Here is a 27,245-nt window from a genome sequence, read left to right as displayed (position 1 = left end):
TGCCCCCCTTCCGCCGAGACCGCTGCTTACTCAGTGTCTCGCCCCCGGTTTGCTCGGGTGCCCTTGTGCCCCGCTGACACAGGCGTGACTGTCCCACCTCGCGTTCCCCGGTACTGTGCGAAAGGGCCAGCTCAGCCCCGCTGGGAAGCCGGCGGGAACCCCGCTCTGCCGGAATGAGACGTGAAGCTGGTATGTTTCCCTTTGGGGGGAGCCGGGGAAGGTCTGTCTTAGACTGTAAACAACGAAATACAAATCCCGTCCGTCCTGTTCTGTGTGGTGAGATCCTTGGCATGTTTTGGGGCATGGTGAAAATTTAGTAATCACAAAAGAACAGATACCCAGTTTAGCATGACAGTAATCGCAAAATCATCTACAACTCAGTCTTCCAAATGCTTATTGAATTTAAAAAGATGAGAGAAAGTGTTCTAGCAGTGAAGATAACTGTAGATAGAGTAAATTTTGACAGACACATTAATTTGAGGCACTTGAGGAAGGCAGTTTCTCTGTGTGAAAAACATCTGGCTGCAGTAATGGAATAATTGCAATCCAGAAGCACTGTAAATTAAGGTGATGTGGCACTCAGAATGCTATAGCATATAGAATCAGTTCTTTAATCTGGCGTAAATCACACAGCAAAGAAAAGGAAGGACTATAGTCTTGTCAACATGATGAGTCTGAATTAAACTGTCTAAGGTAAACCACGAAATACGATTTGTAATATGAGTTTAACTTTAAAGGTTACTTAAATAGCATAATTACTCTTGGATGCCCTAACACTTGTGAGTAAGCCTTTGTGTATGTTAGCAAGCAGTAAGGCCCAAAATAGGTGGATTTGCAGAGAAAAACAGTTGTCACTGAAAACTGAATACCCACTGTGTTTTTCAGAAGGTCTTCCTTTGACCTGGCTTAGTAAATCTGAAAAAAAGCTAAATTCCTTAGTATTTGAAATTCTTGAGAACTTCTAGAGTGTGTTTTCCAATTTACTCTAAAAAAGAACCTACTCTTGTTGGCTGGTGCATCTTGTGAAGTGAACAAAAGCATACTAAGTGGGGTGTTAGAGAAGTTTGCTTCACTAGCACACTCCTGATTTTAACCAAAATGCTAAAGTGGAGCTTTTAACTTTCATTAGCTGTATCTTTGAGTTGATAAGCTAAAACGTGGAAGATCTTAGTGTGTTAAATGTTGACTTTTTTAATAGGTTCTAAAATTCTTATGCAAAAGATATTTTGAGCACTAATAAACTTGTTATGGTAAAAATGGTCTAGTATTAAAACCCATACCCTTTACCTGATCATTTGGATCAGGTGGGCACTCTTGTTAGGTGTAGAATAGACAGGTCTTTGCACATGAGTTCTCTAAGTCCCAAATAACTCTGCCCTGTGGTTTAGGGAAACATAACTCAACAAGCCTCCTTGTCATGTCATCCCCACCTTGCAAGTTTGATAATCAAAGTGTTCCTATAAACACTTTATGGGTTTTCTTTTAATCATAGTCCTGTCTCCCTCCCTGCACTGGGCATGCTGGTGTGGGGGCAGGGAAGAGTGGTGGATCAGTCAGAGGGTTCACATTTGTGTCTGATTGCTGGCATTTTAATTGTCCTGTAGAATTCAACCTCTGAAAGTTTCATGGGGGAGGTTTTGGGAGTAGGAACTGTGGTATTCATAATGTGAATGCTGTTTATATGTAGTCCTTAGTTAAACCAGAGGAAGCGCGTTAGTTGATGCAAGTGTGGGTAGGAGCAAAACCTTGAGTGAGCCAAAATTAGGTGCTGAACCAATCATTAAGTTGTGTAGATTCAGCCTAGTGTGACCACAGTGGGGATAATGTGTGAGGATCCACCTGCAGCCTTCCCTGCACCCACCTCTAGTTCAGAGGTAAGCAATCTGGAGAGGGGACTAAAAGTAATGGAAAGGATTACTTTGCTGTATTGAATCATAGGGTGCATCACAAGTCACTCTGTTTCCAGCAGTATGCAGTGTTTTTCAGTTAAGGCCCTCTTAAGGGTGGAAGAAAGTTTTGTTCTTGTTAAGTATGAAGGGAAAGTGTAGTATTTTGTATAAATGTGAGTTAGAAGGTCAGAATAAGGCTCAACTGACCAAACAGGTACTGAAACTTTAAAAAGGGGAAAGTGCTGTGAAGGGTAAATTGACTTTAGAAGCATTGGTGAAATACAAATAAATTGAGTTTAATCATTAAGCATACATGGGAGAGGTGTAACCTAGGATATCAGTAACTCAATGTCTTTAAATGAGAGCCTGTGTCTTAAAGAATATTCAATTAATCTTTAGAGTTGTGTTGAGATATTTTGTTTGTGAATGACTTTATTTGAGCTGTCAACATAATGGTTGTAGGTGTTTGGATTCCAGTCTTGGCACATTGACAAGTACTTTGATAAGTAAATATATGGCACTTGCTCTTCCTCCTCATGCTACTTCTAAGGTCATCAAATCACAGAATCCTAGAGTGGTTTGGATTGGAAGGGACCTTAACGATCATCCAGATCCCACCCACTGCCATGGGCAGGGACACCTTCCACTAGACCAGGTTGATCCAAGCCCCATCCAGCCTGGCTTTGAACACTTCCAGGGATAGGACAGCCACAGCTCTGGGCAACCTGTGCCAGGGCCTCACCACCCTCACAGGGAAGAATTTTTCTAATAGCTAATCCTGTCCTCTGCCAATTTGAAGCCATTCCCCCTTGTCCTGTCCCTCCAGGCCCTTGTCCAAAGTCCCTCTCCAGCTCTCTTAGAGCCCCTTTAGGCACTGGCAGGGGCTCTAAGGTCTCCCTGGAGCCTTCACTTCTCCAGGCTGAACACCCCCAACTCTCCCAGCCTGTCTCCAGAGCAGGGGGCTCCAGCCCTCAGAGCATCTTTGTGTTCTTCTCTGGACTCATTCCAGAAGATCCATGTCCTTGTGATGTTGGGGTCCCCAGAGCTGGAGATCAGCACTTTATTTGGTACCATCCCAAAAATGTTTATTTACAGGTCAGCTAGTAAGATCACTTCTTTTGACATCATATGTCAGATAGGAAATCGTCTTCAGTTTCAGGATGGGAAAACTGAGACAGCTTGATGTGATTTGATGGAGACCTTTGCTAGTGCTGCTATCTGAAGCCTGGTCTAATGCATTTTTAAATTTAGTTTATTTTTATATAGGTATTGTTAGTTCTGATAAACCTGTGCTGTTCGGTTTTCACAGAAATGTTTCTGAAGTTCTTTCTGATTTATGTCTAAAATATTTGCAGATTTCTTTCTGTTTCACATACTGTGAAGAACAGTTGTGGACTCAAATCCAAGTTAAACAGATAATACCAGAAATGAGATTCTAAATATAATTTCCAACAAGTATTTTCTTTGACTTGGCAGTATAGCTGCTTCACAGTTATTTCAGGTTGTTTCTTGTGTCCTTCTAAGTTAAAGTACATTAAATGGTTAATTTAGTATTTATCATAAATGTTTTGACATATATACATGTAAATGGATTGTGATAGTCATTCAGCCAAGTTATTCATGTGGTTTGTTTAACTGTAGCAGTGAGTAGAATATGTAGCTCGAAGTACAAAGGTGTTTGTCCTTTTAGCAAAGGCAGGCATTGACAGTAGATTTTAGTTGTGCATGCTTTACTTATCCTAAGTGAGTATTTTATTATCTAACCTAGTTCTTATTTAAGAAAAATATAAAACCAGTTTTTACTTCTATTTTTGGGGTGTTGTGTTTGTGGTTATTTTTGTTGTTGTTAGGTGCGTTGAGGTTTTGGGGTTTTTTTAAGATCTTTAGAAAGTCTGTGCATTGTTGTCTTTCCAGAGTAATTCTCTTTGAATACCAGCACAACTGAAGGGCTGTAAGTGATGGAATTTTTCAGGGAAGTCTCTGAAATCCCTTCAGACCTATTTCATTTTTTAGCAGTGAAACATACCAAATCCCACAACATGATTTTTATCCCTGATCCAAAAATTAAACAATTAGTGTAATCTAAAATAATGGTAAGCTGCAGAGTAATTTGGGGTTTTTTTGGCTTTGATATGGACTTTGTGTCATCCTCTGAGGGAAACTTTTCAAACTTCTGTTCTGTGGAAAATTTCTATGGTTACATGGTATCAATCTCTTTTTTCCTTTTAAAATCATGGCTTCTGGAGGGTTGTGACTACTAACGTTCTCAGTAATCCCCCATGCTCTCCTTCCCATGTCCCAAGTTCTCATATAGTTTGCAAATACTGAGAAAAAAGTGTGTATTCAGTCTTAAAAACTGGAAAACAAATTAAGACTCTTAGCAGAGACTTAAGACTTGCCAGACTTCCCATGATTCTTTTTTATACTCACTTGTGACTTGACAAGAGTCCAAATGCAGTGTTAAGAATTATGCTACAAAAATACAAACTAGTAATTTTCAAAATTTTCATTTCTGTAATTTTGAAGAATATCATCCAGGTGTTGGACTGATAAAAAATACAATTTAGAATTATGACTCTGCTAATAACTGAAGATTGAATGTACTTTTTTCTAATGGAAAAAGCATTGTTCTTCAGCAGCAAAGCTCGCTTTTTTGCTTTTTTATCACTTTTTTCTTTTGCAGTCTTTTTCAAGGTGAAGCAATGAACATGCACACTAAAATGCTTGTTCATTCTTTGTCAGCATAATGTGAATCAGCAGCTATTAACCACCGTAGGCATTCATCTGTAATATAACTATTTCCTTAAAAGGAGAGATAGCTGGGGGCAAGGACAGAGAGAGAAAACTGTAGGAAAAAAGCCTTTGCAGTGTGTTTTGAATGAACTGTGTCTTATCTAAACTGTCTTGTTTTAGCAGTGGTAGATGATAGTTGTCCCTTTGGACTTCACATCCGTGGATATGAGAAATTTTTTTATAGGCTAAAGTAAATGTAAATGTGAACCCTAAGAGAACTGATGGAGATGACTGGCCTGTTAGAACTTACTCAACAGATCAGCATAATAGTCAGGAGTAGCACCAAGAGTTTGTTTTCTCCAGGCTATATTTTTGAGAGTCTACAATTTTATTTTTTCCAACTGTTGAGAATTTGAAGTGTTCCAAGAATATGTTAGAAGCATGGTGCTAACTGAACAGACCCTTATTGTGTGCTAGATGATAAATTAATCTTGCTAGTTTTATGATTTTGGTGATCACAACTGAATTTACGTGTGAGTGCCCAAGTTCAAGCAGCTTAGAGAGCAGTGTCAAGGTGTGTCCTGCCTGGGTTCTGCAGCTACCAAGGGGAGTTTTGCTCTCTCCTCTCTTATTTCAGAACTCCACCAGTGTACAAGTGGCACTGTGATTGCTAGAGAGGATTGATAGCCAGAGTGGTATTGCTGGATGCTTGTTCAATAAGGAAAGATTAAGGAACAGGGTTTTGTTTACATTTTTAGCAATTCAAGTAACTTCTAGGTGGATCATGTACAAGAATTATATGGTAGGTGCAGATCAGAAAAAAGCCAAACACGTGTAAACTGCGTTGATTTGGATGGTAGGGCTGCATAATTTATATCTGAGTCTAGGAGTAAAAGGTTAGCTCTTCTTTATGGGAATATCTGAATTGGATTTATTCACCGATGGAAAATAAGAGGCTTTTGCTCTTTAAAAGAAAGCACTGAGCTCATAGGATTGTTAACTCCTGTAGCTCAAGTGTTTTTGCTTGGCTCTTGCTAGAACTGTGGCTTAGTGGAGCTTAAAACAGAAGGACCGCAGGTCAATTTTTGCTAGTTTATTGCCCCAGTTCCTCTTAGGTGTGTTACAATGGATGGTAACAAGGTAGATTCCTGTGTTTTATTTGGCACTGAGTCTTTGAGACATTTGTTAGTTTTGGACCCTAGATTGGATTGAATCTGGGTGCCTTTGGATGAGTCCTTTCTTCTTCCATGTTCAGCTGGTGATAAGGAAATTCCTGGTCACAGAGGCACAGTGAGGTCCTGCTGGACAAGAGTAGCTGCTCTGAAAGGCTTACTGGAGGGCCTGGTCCTCAGCTCCTGTCCAGGAGGAGAGGGAGAGCATCAAATGATTTACGTATCAAAACCTTCTCCATTCTACTCTGCTCTTCAGTCTGTTTTTTCCTGGATTTGAAAAACCTGTAGTTTGGAGGGGGGAAAAGGATTTGGAAGACAAACTTTGATATGTAGGGATGGATGCTGCCTCTGGATTTGGTGTTCCAGTTGTATCTTGGTGACCATTAGATACTGGAATTTCATTGTCCAGGTCCTTGGATTTAGCACCAAGAGTTAAGATTGTAAAATGTTATCAGCTATGTTTTTCCTGAAAATACAAGTCTTCAAAGTAGTAAAGGTATGGCTGTCATTGATTTCCATGGGTTTTTGTGCTCTGATTTAATATTTTTAATGACACTTGAAACATTCAGACTCAGAATGTTCAAAAAGCATTTTGGTAAACATGTACACAAATGTGTGTGCTTTTGTCAGCTTCAGTGACAACCTGATGCTTTTTAGCTTCCTTCAACTCTTATGGACACGTTTGTCCACAGAGGTTGAGCGCACTTTTCATGTGCTGGTGCTGAGCTTGGGTGAAAGTTTGTCTACCTTGTGTGAGATTTTTGTGTGGATGAGGAATACATCACACTATTGTGAGTTCTACTCTGGAACTCTGTTCCTGCTCTTGTACTCTACCTGCACTGGGTATATTCTTCAACAGTATTACCTGTTTTACTACTGTTTTTCTTCTGTAACTTAGCAACAAGAGTTCCTTATGGCTTTACCTGGTTTCAGCCATCATGATTCTCATCTTTGGAATACTTCTTTTTTTAGGTATCAGTGGGGAGACTTTATGGTTTACCCGAGGATATGCACTAAGTGACTCTTTAAAGCAGAGATTGTGGTGGGAGGAAGTAAAGGATTTTATATCTGCCTTTATTCTCCAGTCAGCTAGTAAAGAGCAGTAATTGTTACCAGTTGTAAGCAATCAGATGAGCAAACCTGCAGCCTAATTTTAAACTACCTCACACTCACTATACCTCACAATTACCTTCCTGTAATAATGTAATGAATGACTTTGAATGCATGAGAAAAATGAGCCTTGGATGAGATATGGATTTTACAATGAGTCCTGATAGGCATCTTGCTTTGGTCTCTATACTGTGTACCTAAACATGTATTTTTTTTTTAATGTGGTTGCAGTACTGATTTTCATTAAGATAGGTATTTATATGTTTTTTGGAAATAAATATGTATATGTATAGTCATTTGGATGTAAAGATGTCTAAATTTACTGAAGATATGGTAATTTTGCAGGTAACTGTTGGGCACAGTTTTCATAATTGTATGGTAGTAAGGAGAAAAAAATTGAGTTACTTTTCTTTGATAAGGCAGAATAAAGTTTTATAGCTGGTACTTAGGAGGAAATGCTTTTGTCGTTATGCAAAAAATTGTTTATCTCAAGATCACTGATAAAGAATGAAAACTTCATAGTCGCAGGCTTGGTTGTGTTCTTAAAGCAGAATTTGATTGATTGTGCTTCAAGTGTTCACATAGGTTTTATACTAGCATGTGTGTATGCTTATGTTCACTTCTTTTAATTTTCAATCTCAAGAGTATGAGGTTACTAGGTGTGCAGGGTTTCAGGTGAGAGGAATTTGAGGAATGCTCACAGTACTAGTTTTCTTCCACTAACTGAGGGTTTGTAGTAAGTGAGCTTTCACGTTGTTATTTCTTTCACCCTTCCAACCTGTATTGTAAAACTATTTTAAGTTTTGGAAGATCTTTCTGGACTCTCCATATTTTTGATGGTAATGTCTGTAACAAATATCTTAAAGAATATTCTTGCATGGTTTTTTTTCTTAGTATCTTTTGCGTTCAGTCACATGGTTGTTGACACCTCCTTTGTGAGCAGTGATTTCGACATACAGTCATCTGCTGACTTGTGGAATACTTTTCCGAGTTATCTGTGCTTACTTTCAGTTTTCCTTGATTGAAGGTTACTTTAAAAATACAAATAGCATGATAGGAGTTTTACGCTGCTTTCCAAGGATATGATTTGTTATTGTTGTTTGTAGTGTCACTTTTCCTTTTTAATACCTGGTTGTTGATGTTAATAATGTTTCTGAGAGTGGAAAAAAAACCCTGATAAATTATATTTGTAGAAAATTAAATTATGTAAAATGGACAGAAAAGCCTAGAAGGCCTATTCTTGACAGTTGCAGCACAAACTTGTAAGTTTTATAAAACTTCTTTAAAAAGCATCATTGAATTGTTTTCTCTGCTTCATACCTTTTCCCCTTTTTGTCTACCATTCATAAATAAAACTAATTTTTAAATTCTGTGTGCTCTAGAAGAACAGTTACAGTAGAAGAGAAATTAAACAGTTTACAGAAGAGATGTACTTTTTCTCTTTGCTATGACAGTAAGTGTTCTTGTTGTGGATGTGTGTATAACAAATCTAGTTATAGAGAAGTTATGTTGTACTCACACTGCTGTGGAAAATCTGGTTGGCTGTTGTGACAGGTACTATCATAAATGTGGTACTGTGCTTTTATTACACAACTGGAAAACAGAATTTAGACCTTCACAAGTGTGACCTCTGTTAGTTCTTAAGTGTAACAGCTTTTTACAGTGGTTACATTTTCTCTTTCCCATTTGATGCTTTTGTTTTCACCAGCATTTTCAGTTTTCTGGTGCTTTACCTTTGGATTTCTTTTTATTGTATTTGATAGTACCTAGATTTTACAAAGACTGAGAGGAATTTAGTGTAGGGGTGGCGTTTTTTTGGTTTTGTAGGGGTTTTTTAAAGGTTCTCTTAAAGCATGAAATGCTTATAAAATGCAGCATTTTATATTATGGATACCTCAAAAAACCTGTCATCCTGTTTAAATATAGCAAGGGCATAACTTGGCTGATGAAGTTCTCACAGTTAGGAAGCACAACATTCTGTCAGAGTAAAGTGTTAAATTGAGTTATGCTCAAACTAAGTATTTAATTCACTTCTCAAGAAACAGGAGGTAGTGTTTCAGTGTTGAAAACTGTTTTATTTTTTTTGGCAGCTGCAACATTGGGAGCTTGCTCTCAATACTTCAAGTAGTCCGCAAGCTGTTTTGAAAGCATGGTGTGGCCTCACAGAGATAAGTGAGAAGGAGCATTAACTCTTCTCTGCATTCATGTCCGTATCTATAAAAGTAGAAATAAACTAGTGTTCGTTTTAGCCTTCTGTGCTATGGAAGTGTAATGAACTGGACATTGGAGTTGATTATTTTATCAGGAAAAACCCAAAAGCAGCATATATGATACGTGTGTTGTCTATCTGAGGGTTCTTTCTTCAAAGAAGATAGAAAAAAGAGCACTGTAAGGCTTGTCTTAAAACCCTCATGAGTTTTGTCTAAGTGTTCACCCAGAATATGTCCTCGCCTATAATACTTCCTTGTGCTTCCCCACCACTGTGGATTCAGTCTTCAGTTTTTCCATTTTGTCCTCTGTTCCTTTTTGGTGTTTTGGGTTTTTTTTACCTTGTAACAAATATAGAGTTATACTTTATTAAACTCTGTGTGCTGTAAGATATGAGCAATATAAGTTAGGCTATAGAGCAGTCCAGTTAGGAATATATAATTTATATTGCACTGGTTGCTTCTCTTAAGCTCTTATAATAAAAATAGAATTTCATGAATAGCAGTTCCATGAGGAATTTTTTTATTCCCATGTAAATTCATTGGAAATTAAATATTTCCTAAGTTAATGAATCTATAGTTTCATTATTAGGTATGTGAAAACATTTGAACTGTTTCTTTCCAAAAATAGGCCCTTTAGAGTTAATAGTGCATGGTATATAGCACTTTTCTTTACCACTTCTTAGAGGGGAAAACTCACGTTTGTGGAACTTTTGGGATTTTCCCCTCAAAACTTTTACTTTCACCATACATTCGTACATTTTGTTGGTGAAGTTAAGCATACAGTGTTCCATAAGGGAGTGGGAAGGGCAGGTAATGCTGATGTGCTCTGCACTTTACTGGGGTCCAGACTGGTACTGTGCTGCTGTTGCCACTGGAAATGGGGATCTTTTTCTTCCCTCTTTCTATTCAAAAGTTCACTCAAAATGCCTGTGTGCTATGCAGATAGCTTGAGCAGTGAGTAACCAGGAGCACAGCTGGCAGCGTGGTTGCTTTTTCCACAGTGTGTTTAAATATGGCCATGCCCTCTGCCCTCCCCATGTTGTGAAAGTTTCCCCACATCTGAAACCTGAGGATTTGCACTGGCTACAGTTTTGTTATTGTTGGGAGCTGGCAGATGGTAACCACCTCTGTTGAGCAATAGAACGATGAGGTAGTCCCATGTCAGCTGAAGTGAGTCTCCACAGCTGTGCTCAGTTACAGGAATTCTGGGGTAACTAGTCAAGTGTAATCTGAATGCTTGGTTTGTTACCATATTTTCTTTGCAGGATAGTTCCAAATCTGACTTAAGTGGTTTCTTGATTAAGCAAGGGCACTTCTTAGTAATCTCTTTTCTTCCTTTTAATTGGAAGAAGGGCTCAATTGAAAGTGAAATAAAGTGTAAAGATCAGACTTGGAAATACTTCGAAACTTTGCACTCTCTACCAGAGCTGCCTTCTCCCTAGCCCTTCCTTTTTTTTTGCAAATTTAGGAATCTTCAGAACTGTTTGATATGAGTTACATATTTCAAGGTTTTAAATATTGTATAACTTTTACTGTTGTTAATTATCCAATGGATACTGTCATTTGAGAACTTTGTCAGAAAAGAGATGGTATTCCATTGCTGGGTGATCTGAATCATAGTGATCCATTGGGAAAGCAAACTTGTAACAAGTATGACAAAACAAATAGTCGTGAACAGAAAAGGGGGGGGAAAAAAGGTTGCACTAAGGTGGGAAGAGAATTCAAATTTAAAAACAAAACACCAACCTACTAGAGAGAAAATCAGGGTATTTTACCAATGCCTGATTCAGTTAGCAGACAAAATACTTTTGAAAGAAGACAGAACATATATATTTTAGTCTGCACTAGGTGAATCAGTAAACAGAAGTAGCTCACATAGTATTTCGGTGAATTTTAGTTTAATGCATCTGTTTTATTTCTCTTCACATTTTCATAGTGTTGGAGTTAGACTGTACCAATTACTAAGATTGAAAGTTTAGATAATTTCTAGATGTTACAGTAAATTTATGACTCTGAATCACTTGCTGAGGAAAGAACTGTTCTTTATTGCTGAAGTCATTTTTTTGGTCTGTGAGACTACAAAAGCAGTGTTAAGATGTACATATCAAGGTCTGGGTACTTTAAATGGTCACAAGCATGTTTTTATTTGAAGTACCAATTTGAAGAAGAATTAGACCAGGGCAGTGCATGTTTGACATGCTCATGTTTTAGTACCGATAGGTTCCTGTTGGACATGACTTTCAGGTGTACAACTTGTTTCTTTGCTCCCCCAGGTCTGAAGCACAGAAGCATGCTTTCCACTGAGCCTCACACTACCACCTGTGATACAGAATGTCTCTAAGTGAGAACAACAGTGTGGTGTTTGCCTATGAATCGTCAGTGCACAGTACCAATGTACTCCTCAGCCTAGATGATCAGCGAAAGCAAGATATCCTTTGTGATGTTACAATTTTAGTGGAAGATCAGCGATTTCGGGCTCACAAAGCTGTGCTTGCAGCTTGCAGCAGTTACTTCCTTTCAAGAATTGTGGGCCAGGTGGACGCTGATCTTATCATCACTTTACCGGAAGAGGTGAGTGTCACTCCCTTCTGCATTTTACCTGCCAGTGCTTCTAATCTGCTTTGTTCAATTCTCTTTTATGGTAGGTTGGGGTTTAACTGATGAGTTAAAGTAGGGCGTTTAAGGGCTGAAGGGAAGGAATTTCCAAGTTGTAAAACTGCTGTTGGTTGAGGTAAAGGCTAGACAGATCAGAGTGTTTATCACAGGCTGCAAATAAGTGAGTGCTGTCATGGGATATATAGGGGAGATCTTTTCAATTAAATATATATTTTTAAATTATGCACCTATTTTAAAGGATATTTTTGTCAAAAACAGGTCTTCAGTGGTAAAGAGATACTGCACATCTGGTTCTTTTATATGACAAGAACATTTTTCAAGTAATAAATAAAGCTTAAAATGGTAATACCTTTGAATTAGTTTCATTAAGATTTGGATTTGTATGTTTGAGTAATACAACTGTGCATATTTTCCTTGCTGCTTACTGTTATTTACAATTTCCTTTGGCTCAGTTTTCCATCCTTTTTACACACTAATCATTAGCAGCTTGAGGTTTTTTTTACTGTATTTTATTACTGTTAGGACTGAGAAAATGTATTGCAATCACTTGTTGTCTTTTTATACCCCTAAAATACATATCCTTAGCTTTCATTTAAAGGCATTCAGTGGGAACGAGCCAGAACCTGACATGTATTGGAAAAAAAATACATTATTACATATCTGGAGCATCCAATACGTTTAATTATACTAGTTAATATTTAGTTAAGTTATAAGAGGTATGAGGCATGAATCCATTAAATAAACCAGAGTTGGAAGGAACCAGAGTTTGTACAGAAAATGGAAGAACATAATGGTGGTATTTACTACAAGGTAGACTTAAGAGGACACAATGTATTTAAGTATTACTGATGTAAGAACTGAATCTGCTAAAGCAACTAGCAAAAATGCTGACAGTGAATCTCATCTTCTAATTATTTGATCTGATCACTTACCTGGTAAAAGCATTTTACGACAGCAACTTGAGCTTCTCTTCTGGGAAATGCTGAAGATTTTGAAACAAGTCAGTTTGTGTAGCTGTATATCTAAGATTAGAGACAAACACTGATCACATGGTTTGATGTGTGATTTTTTTTTTTTTAAACCTTTTTAATCATCCAAAATACTTGAAGTGTAAATTGAAAGACACCAGCCCACAATCTGGGATACCAAAAATATTTTTTAAATTGAAGTACTTCATATATTTCATATTGTACAGATTGTCATCTTGGTGTAGGGTTTGTTGTTTTTTCTGCCACTGTTTTTATTCTTTGACTTTCATCCCAAATAAAAATAAAATAAATTACTACTACAAGAGTTGCTTTTCTAGGTCAGTCAGACTAAGCGTCTAGGGTTCTCTTTTGTTTGAGCATAGCTAGCTAGGAATGGGTAAGAGAAAGTGAAAGAGGTAGAGTGTTTGTCCCCTCTTGATCCTTGCAGTTTTTGCAGTCTTTCTCCCTTAAATAGAAGGACGGTAGAATTTTAAAATACCGTTATATTTTTTTCTTTCAGTGTCATTTATGAATGCTACTTATTTGTAAATCCACTTTAACGTTTTATTAACTACACTAAGTCTGAAGACTTCTTAACATCTTATGGATAAACTGTCTTTTACATTCTACTTCCCCACATTATAAAGGATGACTTAATGTGGTGGTGTAATCATTAGTCTCTCCAGAGCATATTTCAAATGCTATTTTAAGAAATCTTTAGGTAGGTCGTAAGAGTTTACCAACAGTTTTGAAGAATGGTCTCTGTGCAAATCTCATCAACTTCCTTTCCTGTGTTGTGATCTTTAAAAAGAATGCACCAAGCAACTACTAAAAAACCAAAGTAAACAAACCCTTAGCTGATTCTTAAATTGAATTGCATGAATAGTTTATTATTTTGCTGGCAGAAGGATTCAGTGTAGTTAATGTATTGATACAGTGCTTTATTTAGCATAAAATACTGTTCATTTTAGTAAAGGCAGGAAGCAGAGTGTGGACTTTAGTTTGAGTACTAGTAGTGGACATACTGCTTTATTCTTCATTTGCCAAGAAAAGGCTAAAGAAAGTGTCATGTAGTTGGTAATATGGGGATCTGTTCGTGCCTTTGTACTTGATTCCCTAGACACTTTTTCATGTGTAGAAGATCTTGTGCAGTTTCTAATGATACAGTTTTGATTTATCTCTGGATTCCATGAGAGGCAACTGTTTTGAAGACATACATGTTCAGTTAAAATTACTTACTCTAAAGGGGCTTTAAACTGAGCATTCTGTTTGGTGTACAGTTTCTGGGTGCATTTCTTCTGATCTATGGGAGGAAGAAGGGTGGCTATAGTAGTAAGCAAGCTTATGTGGTCAAACTCCATTTTTTCAAGCATTTTTTACATCAGTGGTGCATAAGACTAAGTGATTAACGCTAATTGCTCTTCAAAAAGTACAATTAAATACCAGCAGCATACTCTAGAGTAATTCGTATACAACTTGCTTTGAGAGATATCTTTGTGAGGATGGAATCCCGTTACTGGTTTTCAGCATACAGCAGTATTTTTTGCTTTTAGTACTGCATTGCCAGAACATTTTATTAGGAGTTTGATCACAGTAAAGAAAACTGTCACAAAAAATGTAGGATAAAATTCTATCAGAAGAATTGTTTCAGAATGAGTTTGACCAGGTTTTCGCTATAGAACAAATCTGCTGCTTTTGTCCTGTACTCTGTCCTGCTGGCAGGACAGGTAAATTTGTGTGTTTCTCTACATAAACCCAAGTTGACTGTACTAATGGTTGGTTTGCTTGTTTGTTTTTGTAATAGGTAACACTTAAAGGATTTAGTCCTTTGCTTCAGTTTGCATATACAGCAAAACTTGTTTTAAATAAAGACAATGTGTCCGAAGTTTGCAAATGTGCAGAATTTTTGGGAGTACGCAACATTGAAGAGTCCTGCTTTCAGTTTCTCAAATTCAGATTTTTGGACTTTAAGTTGGATCAGCCGGAATGTCCTCGGAAGAAATGTTGCACACAGCATTGTCAGAAAACAAACCCTAAAACTGGCAATGCGGATGATGGAGACCTAGAAATAAATGATGAAGTAGAAGCACTTCTAGAAAAGGAATATAGTCAAATTCCTGACACAAAGCCCTGTAAAGATGAAGAAAATGCTAAATCATCGCCTGCTCTCCAAGATAATGCCAATCAAAACTGCGATCCTGTACATTTAGAAAGGGGTAGTATTTCCAGCTTATCTTCCCAATGCCCAAAGTATAGAAAATTCCAGAAGGCTTTTGGAAATGACAAAGTTCATACTTCAGAGTCCAATTCCAGTATTAAAGACATTCAGGTACCACCATTTGCAGCTTCTCTTGAGAAGGAAATACCTGATAATGATGGCATACAAAAAGCTCAGGAGTGTGTGCCTATGCAGCTGGTCTCAAACTGTGAAGAGACTCAGGTAGAAATGGAAGAAGGGGAAGAAGGCATTCAGAAAAAAGAAGAGTCGAAGAGAGATTCTGTAGCTCCGAGTGTGTCGTGTCCTGTGGAGAAAATGGATCTTGCTGCTTTTCCCCAAAATTCTGCTGCACCTCATGGACTCAATTCTGTGTCTATTTTACATAGTTGTGAGCAATATGGTAACTTGAATTTCAATAGTATGCAAAACAACACGGTCTTAGCTGGAAAAACTGTGTCAGGTACTGGAGGTGGAAATGACAAAACTGAAAGCCAAGGTAACCCATCTTCAAAGGTGGATTTGTGCATTAGGGAAGCCACTAACATCACCTCAGCTGGAGATCGAAGCAGTGTGGAGAGAGAGATAGCAGAACAGCTAGCACAGGGGTTCTGGAGTGATATTCACAGCACAGATGCCTGTCAAATACATTTACCACCTGCAGTTTCTAAAGAGTACTTGGAGCCGGTGTATTCAGGGAAAAAATCAGAGTGTCCATGGCTGGGGATCAGGATCAGTGAAAGCCCTGAACCTGGCTCTCAGCGAACTTTTACAACGCTGAATTCTGTCAACTGCCCCTTTATAAGCAACCTTAGTACTGAAGGATGCTCCAACACCTCTGAAATAAGCAGTGGAGATTATGTTCAGGGTCAGCAACAAGAACCGTGTCCCTATAACTATGTGATAAGTTTGGGAGAGGATTCGGAGACTGACACTGAGGGAGACAGTGAATCCTGTTCAGCAAGAGAGCAAGAATGTGAGGTAAGAACATGCTGATGTATCCTTTGCTTCCTGGTCTCTTAAGGCCATCTTAAAAAATCTAATTGAGTCTTGCGTGTTTTGTTGTTTTGGGGGTTTATTTTCTGTGGCTGCTTGTTTTAAAAAGTCTGGAACTGAAACTTTAAATAACCATTCAGAGGTTTATATGGAAGGTCACTGTTAATTCAGGGAGACTGAATTGAAGTATAAAAGCATTTTTGGTCAGACGTTGAAGTGTTAGATGCTTACGTACTAGATCTTTTAAGATTTTGTCTGGACCAACTTTATCAGAAAAGGTTGTGAGTGTTAAGGCATGAAGGTTCTTTCTTAGGTATTTTTTTTCTTTCATCTGCTTCAGTTAGCTTTAAGAAAACTCTAAACTCCTTGGAACTTTTGTTTAATAGAAACTTACAAATTTTCTTGTTTTTATTCTGAGCTGTGGGGTGAAGATGGGAGAGAAATGATGCTTCAGATTTAATGTGAAGTGAAAATTAAGTTTTCAAGCTGGTTTCAGTAGCTGTGTATTTAAGACTTTAACAATATCACCTTCTCCAACACTAAGGTTATTTTTGTTTCTCCAACTTCAGCAATTATTTGACACTTCCTTTCTTTGGTAGTGGTTTAGGCAGATACCATACAAGTGTAGTCTAATCCTAAAAGATTTTGTGATATACCTGGAACAATTTCTGTCTCAGTTCTTAAAATCATAGAATTGCAGTTGTAACTCTGCATGATGGATCATTCAATGTTACAAAAATTCGATTATTCTTACAGCGCTAGGGTTTTTTTCTTTTCAAGATGCAGGGCCTTACTGAGACTGAACATAAGTGGAACCGGCCATCAATACAAAAAGCTGGAATGCCCATTTTTGTGACAGAGAAGTAGATGTTATCATTGCTGAGGACAGTACTCTGATTTTTTTATTATTATTTTTTGCCTGTTTGTCACCAGTAGTTGCCAATCAGAGAAAAGATGTCTCTATGTGCTTTTTAACCTAAATTCAGATCTTTAACCACAGCAAGGTAACATATTCTGGTACTTAATATACTCAAATGTAAGGATTAAAATAAAGTATCTTTAGTTGGATACTCAAAAAACATGGTGATTATTTTATAAAGGTAAATATGTTTTTCAGTATTAGCCAATATTTCGTGATCTCAAATGCTTTTGTAGCTCAGGTATACAACAGTAGCAAGAGCCTGGTCCCCTCTTTTCTCCAAAACGAAGAAATACAAGACAAATATTGTAACTTTTGTATTTTAAGGAATTGCCTGTTTCAGATGAACTTTTCCTGCAGGAAAAAAAAATCATAGGTGTAAAAATGTATGCAGGATGCAGTCTTAATTGCAGCTTTGGGAGAACTTCAGACTGTGTTAATGAGTCTTGACACCTGTTTTGTGCCTCACCGAACTGTAACTTACTTTCTTGGAGTGTATCACCTGAATATTTTCCGCATGCACGAGTAGCTTTCATCCTACTCTGAATATGGTTGTGAGGGTCTAGTGTAAATATGCAAATACTCTATTGCACCTGTGCTTGAACCTCCTGTAGTTGAAACCCCCTGGATTTTATCCCATCATCTGATGGCTATGTTAGTTTTCTCTTGTCTCTGAGATGTAGGAAGAAGGATGGGTTGTATGGTAAAGAATCCTTAAAATGGAAACTTGACTTGTTGGTGTTTGTGTATATCAGTTCCACCTTGGATTTACAACTGTATCTCACATTCTAGGTAAAACTGCCCTTTAATGCACAAAGGATTATCTCACTTTCCAGAAATGACTTCCAGTCATTTCTGAAAATGCATAAATTAACTCCTGAACAATTGGACTGTATTCATGATATCCGAAGACGAAGTAAAAATAGAATTGCAGCACAGCGATGTCGCAAGAGAAAACTTGACTGCATACAAAATCTTGAATCTGAAATTGAAAAACTGGTATGTATAAATATTCATTGCTGTTGTAATGTCTTTCTCTAAACACCTTGACTGGCTATCTGGCAGTAGTTTGAGACTGAGGTGATTTACTACTTTTTTCACTCAAGCTTAGAAAACTTTATCAGTATTGTATAACTTCTTGATAGCAGTTCTAGATTTTTCTGAGCCTTGCTCTAAGTACACACACCTTTCCTTCAGTGGACTTGTTTCCATTCAAATAAAACATGCATCACAGCATAATTTTTGGTGAATGATGTTTCTGAAACCCATAAGCTCTGAATTGAATTGTACAGAATGATTCGCAGACTGTTATCATACACTGTTTTCTGCCTCTTCCCCTTTCCTGCTTTGAGATTTTGTTCTTCAGCTCATGGTATTGCTCATGATCAAGTTTGCAGTTACGCAATTGTTAGTTGTGTAAGTACTGTTCTTGGAATGTGTCAACATGGGCTGGCAAACTGTTTCCTGAGTCTTGAGTGTTAAAAGTGAGACCCTTGCAGAAAGGCGGAACATACAGAAGAACTTGCGAAGTTGCTTGCCTTTTTAGCAGTTGTATCAAGATTGTAGCTGAGGAATTGATGCATCCAGATTGCTCTGCAGCCATCTGTTAATATATTTTCTCCTCCTTAAGAAGGCAATAAAAAGATGAATATGTAACTTAGAGAAATGTAGGAAATCTGAGGTTAGGATTATCCAAAAATAGCAATGGCAAGGAGATAATTGAGTGACTTTTCAGAAAAACAAGTCTTTGTTTGACACTCTCATCTCAGTTTCATAGTCAGTCATACCATGTGCATGAAATAGTTCAGTCGCTTAGGATTACTGTACTCTTATTCTTGTTTGTGGAGCATTTTAGGCTTGGTGTACCTGAATTTGGTATCTGCATCAGCTGGAACATAGCAGTCATGTTCCATTTTTTTTACTTCAAAGTGCAAAAGGAAAATAAAATTAGAGCCAAGTGCCATGAACTGGAAACTTATTTTCCTGTGATCATCATCTTTCACTGCATCTACTCCTGCTTCTGCAATGAGGAGGTAGGCTTTGAAGGAGGGCTTGCAGTGCTATACAGCTCTGATGAGCTGACAGAGCAGGTTGTGCTCAATGAAGAAGGTGCCCTTTGAGGGAGGGTAATCAGGTGATTGTATTAATAATATCCTTACTGAAGAGAGAAGTTGCATTTCTGCCATTTCAGAACTTTTTGCCTGGTTTTGTCATCATGTTGTCATTTCTCTTATGTAACTGTCAATATTTTGCAATACTTGGGCAGGGAATTAAAGGCTGATCTGCAAGATTAGACATGTGGTTGTTTAAGAGACTAATAATTATAATATTCTTTCTTCTGTGGACCTGTACTGGAACAGACTGAAGGTCTGCTGTTTGACAGGTAACACTCAGCAAGATCTAGATAATGAGTGTTGAGTCTTGAGACTTGTGAGGTGAGGTCTGTGTTATATGAATCATCTCCTAGGCACACACACGTTCCAGTCGCATATTTTTTTTCAACTGTGCTGATAAATTTCTTCAGAAATTCCTGAAAAGACCCTGTTTGGAGCTGTTGAGCATGTCTGACAGCCAGGGATCATCAAATTTGTGTAAGTTGTACACAAATATAGAAACATTAAGATCTGTCTAGGCATGATTTCCAGGTGGGTGGAAGAAGAAAGATGTCTGTGAAGGGCTGTGTGTGGTACATCCAGGTTGCTTCATGCATGATGGTTCCTGCCTTGTTCCTGTTACTCTGGGTCAGTTGTGTCTCAGACCTGTAAGTCATTGATCTTCTCATGGTATCATCTGTAACACGGTTTTGAGAGGGAATAGAACGGTGTAGCTATAGTTGGACAACTCTTGACAAGTAGATAATACTCTGTACTACCTGTCAGGTGATACTTTCTGGTGGAATTCCTCATCCAGTTTCCAGTATGTGCAGCATGTTGTCTTGTATTAGTTTCTATTTGGTGTTGCTTCAATTTTTTTCTCTCTCAGAAGATACTTGTGGTGTGTTTCTTGGAAAAGTCCTATATTTGGAACAGACTCACCCCTGCCTGACTAGAGGCTGGAAACTGGCAGCTGGCAAATAGCTTTGCAGATGAGGACCTTGGGGTCTGGGCAGACAGCAGGCTGAGCATGGGTCAGCAACATGTCCAGGCTGAAAAAAAGGCCATCAGATGTGTCCTGGACAGTGTTAACAGGAGCACAGCCAGTTGTTGGAGGGCAGTGGTTGTTACCCAATTTTGGCACATGTAACACTGAATCTTTTGCTGAGTTTTTACCTCTCCCAGTTCCAGGAGCACATTGATAGAAAGGAGGAAGGTTGGATGAAGGCCATTGGGATGGTCAGGCCTGAAGTACTTCTGTGGTGACAGGCAGAAGAAACAGGGCTTCTACCTGGAAAAGGGATGGGGAAACCTAATGGCTACCTGCCCATATCTGTGGGGCAGTCCTTGAGGTTATATAGCCCTTGGTAGTGGAAGATCTTCACCTTCCTGGGGGGAGTACTTGACAGCAAGAGAACAAGAGACATTGTCGTTACAAGGAGGGATTTCATCTGAGTATAAGGAAACTTTTTCTTCTAGTGGGGACAGGCAGGCAGTGGAGCAGTTCATCCAAAAAGGCTGTGCATGCCCTGTCTTTGAGGGGTTTGTGGCATGACTGAGCAAAGCCCTGAGTGGCCTGATCGTACCTGATTTCTGACTTTGTATTGAGCAGGAGGTCAGACTACAGACCTGCTGAGGTACCTCCCCTCCCAAGTGATTCTGTAAAATTGGAAATAGTATGTTAAGTTCTACTTCTGTTAAAGAAAGATACTGTTCAGTGCTGAATCTGTTACCTGAGAGAGTTACCTTTGATCATATCTCTTGATCTTTGGTACTGATAAAGTAATATTTTTACCCCCACATATAGCCTTTGCTTATTGACCTTTTAGGCGAATCTGGGTGTTCTTGTTGGTCACTAATGTTCTGGATTTGAGAATACACAAGGGCTACTTAGAGATGCTGACTTATTAGAAACAGCTCTTTCAGAGAACAAGGAATGTGTATATTCACATTCCTTGTACTTTCTCCTGTACAATGGGATCACTGTGCCTGAGCAGGAAGGTGGAACCAGGTGACCCACTGTGGTCCCTTCCAACCCGACCCATCCTGTGATTCTCCTTTCGAAACTTTTAAAATGAGAGTACTTGTGCGGGGGAGCAGAGTAGAGGACAACTGGTCTCAAGAAGCACTGCTTTGCGGAAGATTCTGTAGCTGAGGAGGAGGATGTGTCCGTGATCCAAGAAAAATGTAATTGAGATCTTGTTATATATATTATAGCAGGGTGAGGTGTGTGAACTAAGTACATACATTACCAGAAGATTCTAAAGAGCGCTCAGTTTATTATGACCTCAAAACTAACTGACATTACTTTGTAGTATTAGTATAATGCTGCTAAAATAAAATAATAATATTAAATATATTAACCTGTCAACAACTTCAGAAGGGGGGGTGAGGAATTTACACTGGAGTAACTATTTCTGAATGTTCATTTTTGTTTTAAACAGCAGTCCAGATAATTTCATCAGTCCACAATACACACCTGAGTGCCTCTACATACACAAAAGGTACTTAAAGTGATTTTAGATTAGGTGATTTGCCTAACAGAATGGAAAAGATTATTCTGATAAGTATTGAAAAACACCTGGATAACAATGCAGGCATCAGTAACAGCCAGCAAGGCTTCATGAGGGGAAAGTCCTGCTTGTCAAACCTGATTTCCTTGTATAACAGGGTAACCCACCCAGCTCGTCTAGGAAAGCCAGTATGTGTACTCCTCTTGGACTTCACCAAAGCTTTTGACAGGCTCTCCCAGGATCCTTCTGAGCACAGCTGGATAAACACATCACGTGGAGGGAGAGCAACTGGCTCATGGGTCAGGAACAAATGGCGACAAGTGCCTGGGGTGACATCAGGCTGGCACTGGCCCCTGGTGGGGTTCTGCAGGGCTCCATCCTTGGCCCTGCGCTCCTCACTGTCTTCATTAAAAACCTGGGCACAGGACTCAATGGAACGCTCCATAAGTTTGCCAATGACACTAAATTGGGAGGAGTTGTCAACTCCATCGAGGGCAGAGAGGCCCTGCAGAGAGCCCTGGGCAGCACTGGAATGGGGCAACCCTGGCTGTGTGTATGGACTGGGGAATGAGAGGCTGGAGAGCAGCTGTAGAAAAGGACCTGGGGCTCCTGGTCCATGGCCAGTTGAACGTAGTCAGCAGTGCCCTGGCAGCCAGGAGGGACATCCATGTCGTGGTGGGCATCAGGCACAGCATCACCAGCTGGGCAAGGGAGGGGATTGTCCTGCTCCGCTCTGCACTGGGGCAGCCTCATCTTGAATATTGTGTGTGGTTTCGGACACCACAATTTAAAAATGACATTAAGCCATTGGAGAGCATCCAAAGAAGGGTCATGAGGATGGGGAAGGGTCTGAAGGGAAAGCCGTATGAGGGGTGACTGTGAGCATTTGGTCTGTTCAGCCTGGAGTAAAGGAAACTGAGGGGAGACTTCACTGAGGTCTTCAACATCCTCAGGAGGGGCAGGTGCCTATTTCTTCTCTCTGTGATCAGTGACAGGACTTGAGGAAACAGCATGAAGTCGAGTCATGGGAGGTTTAGGTTTGATATTAGGAAAAGCCTCTTCCCCCAGAGAGTGGTTGGACGCTAGAACAGGCTCCCCAGAGCAGTGGTCACAGCCCTGACAGAGCTCAAGAAGCATTTGGACAATGTTCTCAGGCACAGGGTGTGACTCTTGAGGTGTCCTGTGCAGGCCCAGGAGTTGGACTCAGTGACCCTGATGAGTCCTTTCCGGTGTGATATATTTTATGATTAACAGCTGCTCCCAGTATGCTGACAAGTAGAAATCTATTCGCAAAGTCCTCTTTCTACTAATTTTAGACAAAAAGAACTGGCAACAACTGCTCTTCTTGCCAAATCCTGCCTAAACATAATCAGTTCTTCCAAAAAGAAGTTGTAGAGGTGCAAGTACGTATGAGGTTTCTCTGCAGAAGGGGATGTGAGGAGGAGTGAAAATAATAAAACTTTCCAGGAGTGAATTGACATAACAGTAGTTGTAACAATGGTCCCTGTGATTGAAACTTGAAAACTATTTAAAGCTTTTTGTGTCTTCAAAACTGTATCCTCTTTTAATTGATTACAGAATTTAAAATGTATGTGTTGCAACATGTTTGGGTTCTTTGTCCTTTTCATTCAACTTCTTCATGATGGTCTTGCTTGTTCCCTGTCCTTCTTTGCCATTTCCTCATTTTTCTTTATTCAAAAAGTTGCTGGTTTCCATGATTAGACTTCTCAGTTATCAGTGTCTTTTGATCTTCAGCCAGTTGTATCAGAAGCCTCAGAAAAATTCACAATTTGAAGCAAAAAAAAAAAAAAGCTTGATTTAATAAAGGCTATATTTCTCTATGTGATGTTCATTAGTGAGTTGCCATCCTGTTTGTTGCCATGTGCTTGGACAATCCTGCTACAGTGTCTCTAGGTTGTCAGTTCTTCTGCACATCTTTATTTACCTTTCTTAGATTTTCTATCTAATTTAGAAACTATACTTAACTCCATTGTTTGTCCTACAGTGGACTTGGCACTTCTTGCCAATGGAAGTTATTTTCACTTAGCGGAATAGTATCAAGAATTAAAATGTGATGTTCGATTTTCAGCATTTCAGCTTTAAAATACAGATCTCTGCGAAGACTGCTTAATGTTTTGTTGACTCATTGATAATAGTTTGTGTGTTACCCTGTAGAACTAGTGTTTCAGGAATATTTACAGTAAGTGCAACTATGTTCCATTTGTTCAACTACAAATTACTCCTTTGCCAGCATGAGTTTGGAAAAAGCTGTATATCTGAAAAACCATATCAAATAGTTGAGTTGATGATGCTTCCAGAGAGATTAGGATTGGCCTTTTGATATGTTTGATTGTGTTGCTGTGTGCTTTCTTCATGCCAAATTACTTCTGTTTCAGCAGACCAGAGTATTTAAAGTCCTGTTTTAGCTTTGATAGGAGCTGAAACCATAGTTTTTAAGTTAAAATATAGACTAAAATACTGGTTTTGTTTTTGCAGCAAAATGAGAAAGAAAACTTGCTGAAGGAAAGAAACCACATTTTATCAACTCTGGGTGAGACAAAGCAGAATCTGACTGGACTTTGCCAGCAGGTGTGTAAGGAAGCAGCCTTGAGTCAAGAGCAAATACAAATACTTGCAAAATATTCTTCTTCAGATTGCCCACTCTCATTTTTGTTCCCGAAAAGAGAACAAACAGCTGCATCTGATAGTGAGCTTGTGTTACCAGCATCTGTAGAATCAGCAAATGGTCTTTCAGGTGTAACACCTACAGCTGAGCAGAGTTCCTGTTATCAGTGTGTCAAAAGTGTGTGTGAGGCCACGTATGATCAAGTACAAGAATTGCATCCAGTTTCTGCCAGAACATTGGAGCAAACGTCGCTTGTGGAGCAGTGCGGACAGAGCAGTGGCATCACAGACTTCTGCCAGCAAATGACTGACAAATGCACTACAGATGAGTGAATCTCTCCTTCCCATTGCCAGCCTCTCAAACATTGCAGCTAGAAGTGGGATTGAGCATTATTGGAAAGTAACTTACTAAGTGAGAGAAAAGATAGAAGTTTAATCTTTTGAAACTACATTGACAATTACGTGGTCACTGTTATTACTTGGCAACCTTTGGGTTTGCTCTGTGTAGTTCCAGAACATAATTTGTATGTATCATCCTTGGAGCTTTTTCTGTGTGGTGATGCCAAGGAGGGTTCAGGAAAGCTGTTGGAAAGTATAAACTGAATGCACAGGTGCTTATTTGTGAGGAAGTTTTGTTCATGTATAGAGCAGCCTGTACTCTGATTTATGCCGCAGTACTTAATGCCACTCTGCATTTTAAGGAAAGCCTCCTGACAGTTGTTTATACATAATGACTTCTATACCTGGAATTCTTCTAAGACTTCTTTTTTCCTGGTAGACAAACCTTAAGAAGCAAATACAGCTCTGTAAATGTTCATTTTGTAGATGGGCTAAATAACATGACAGGATGAGGAGATTCTGGCAAGTGCACTCTGGAATAGCTCCTTGCTTCCTGCTGTTCCCCTCCCTGTCCCAGAGAAGACTTTTACTGAATTAAAGTAGTAGGCTACTACTAGTAGTAGCAGAATTGATTAGTAGTATGCTTTTATTAAATAAGGGCTTTTGTCTTGTCTCTCTAGTACAGAATTAAAAGAACTGGAGCAGCAGAGATGCTGCCACATACTGCTCTCTTCTCTAAATTTAGTAGGAGGAATAACAACATACTGTGGAAGGCAGACATCTGAAACTGGTGCAGTTCTTGGATGAGTGTGCATTGGATCCTCTGGTATCTGAATCCCATGGGCTTATTAAAACTCACTGCTGTATTGTGACTTACTGTCCTAGCACCTTCAAGCTTGCTGCTTGTTCGTGGCAAGTTGGAATCAAAGTATTGTGAGTGTCAAAGGACAGATTTTTTTTTTTTTTTTTTTTTAAGGTATTCAGGCACCACATTTTTTTCTTTCAGTGCCTAACTGCCTAAAGTAAGTTACGAGTATATTTGTTCTCTGATGACTGGGACCAGTAAAGTTCTATTTCAGAATCTTAGTCTTCAGGATACTTTATGGCTAAACCTGTAGTACATTTTCAATGGCTTGTGCTATTAGCATAGATACATAAAAAGTTTGTTGAAGAAATGAGCTGGAGATATTTCCTTTATTACTTTGCAAAGGAGAAATTCAGCTACTGAATTTCTAGATTTTTACATAGCAGTGGATGCATATTGTATACCAATGATGCTTTGTTATTTAGATGTTATTCTCACACCAGAACTAAGTATCGAACCTCACCACAGAAAACTTCGGGTTTGCTGGTTTACAAAACATGAAGAATCTTGTACAAGCCAGTGGAATTCTTCATTTCCTACCTCAGAATGTATATTAGCTTTTTGTGTCTTTGTGTGCATGTACAGTAGGCAGCAACTAAGCAAAGGCCCTTGTAAATATTGCTTTGCAGTTTTATCTTGCAGTGAGACTAAACTTGTTCTTGGCAAGGCTCTTTTTTTTTTTTTCCTCTCCCCACCATCCATAGGTAACATAGCATTAATAAATACAGTAAGCCACATATTCAAAACAAAAATTTAAAAATTGACAGATTTCAACAGGACTTCTCATAACCAGCATGTAATACAAATGACTACACTACCTCACCTCTATGGGATTGAAAGTTGATTCAAATCTCTAGTGAATCCTTGGATTTTCATCATATATCATTACTTTTTTAAGGGAAAAAATATGCTGATGGAGCATAGCTTGTATAAATCACAATGCTTGCAGTAATTGAAATACAGAAATAAATACTACATGGCAGACATCATGATAATTGAATTGAACTTCTTTTAAATTACTATCATTGAGATATGTTGATCCTGTATAGGTATTACTTTATGAAGCTCTCCGGGCTTTTTCTCCAGTTTCTGTAGATTCCTGGTTAATTTAATCCTGTCTCCCTCCCAGGCTGCCACCCTGAGCAGCATTTTGCTCTTATGTCTCCATTTTATTTAAAAAGCAAACCATCAAGAAACAATCAAAAACAAAATTGAAAGCCCCAAACCTCTACTGTTCCTAACTACCATCACTTTAAAAGCTGGTGATATTCTGAAATGACATGGACAGTGGCATTAAAGCATTGTCCTAATAGTGCACATACTTGGAAATGGAATTCCTTGGGTTAAATCCTCGTTATAATGAGGTGGAGCATCTTTGTAGGGAATGGCTGTCTGGGAGCTTATCCAGTGGCCCAAAGCCCTGACACACTTGGCTGCAGATGTTGGAAAACAAGGTCAGTGATGACCAAGTGTGAGGTTGGAATATCCCTAAAAAGTTGTGCTCCACTGCTGCAGTCTGGGCATCAGCCACAACCTGAATTCCACGTAGCTGATGGTGGAGGGATTCCAGGGTGGGAATCATGGCAGTTATTGACCTATGATAAATGTAATCATGTTTTTAAACCTGATATGAACTTGATGAAGTTTGAGGGTAGGTTTTTGCCTGACCAGCTGCATCTAAATAATTTTTAAAATATTTATTTAATACCATAGACCTACAAGTTGCATGTTGACTTCTGTAGCCTATATCATCAACTTGCAAATGTTAAGAATGAATGACAATTTTATGATACAGAATTCTCAGGAAAATGTTTTTGGAGTTTGGTTTTATTTTTTTTCTTCCAGTAAAGAAATACTCGATTTTGAAATTGTAAAATACTTTGTTAAAGCATGTTTTAAAATACTTTGGACAGACTATCCTAAAGCCATAAGGGTATGATGGCATACAGATTGTAAAATAAACAGATAATTACAACAGTTGA

At 38.7% G+C, this 27,245-nt stretch overlaps 1 protein-coding gene across 1 annotated transcript; it reads left to right on the top strand.

Annotated features, from left to right (window-relative positions):
• On the top strand, nt 1-27,245 carry BACH1 (BTB domain and CNC homolog 1). Its single transcript, XM_008631682.2, has 5 exons — nt 1-189; nt 11,388-11,685; nt 14,503-15,894; nt 17,621-17,827; nt 23,931-27,245. The coding sequence occupies exons 2-5, from the start codon at nt 11,446-11,448 to the stop codon at nt 24,390-24,392; spliced, it is 2,301 nt and encodes a 766-aa protein (XP_008629904.1). The 5' UTR covers nt 1-189; nt 11,388-11,445; the 3' UTR covers nt 24,393-27,245.

The sequence above is a fragment of the Corvus brachyrhynchos genome, unplaced genomic scaffold (assembly GCF_000691975.1).
Source record: "Corvus brachyrhynchos isolate BGI_N302 unplaced genomic scaffold, ASM69197v1 scaffold3, whole genome shotgun sequence".
Lineage (NCBI taxonomy): Eukaryota > Metazoa > Chordata > Aves > Passeriformes > Corvidae > Corvus > Corvus brachyrhynchos.
This window is presented reverse-complemented; position numbering and strand designations above follow the sequence as displayed.

What these genes read in the sequence shown, in the direction of transcription:
- BACH1 (XM_008631682.2), top strand. Translation starts at nt 11,446, where the DNA reads ATGTCTCTAAGTGAGAACAACAGTGTGGTGTTTGCCTATGAATCGTCA. An exon ending in TCATCACTTTACCGGAAGAG is followed by an intron (nt 11,686 to 14,502) that starts GTGAGTGTCACT and finishes TTTTTGTAATAG; the next exon opens with GTAACACTTAAAGGATTTAG. An exon ending in AATCTGAAATTGAAAAACTG is followed by an intron (nt 17,828 to 23,930) that starts GTATGTATAAAT and finishes TTGTTTTTGCAG; the next exon opens with CAAAATGAGAAAGAAAACTT.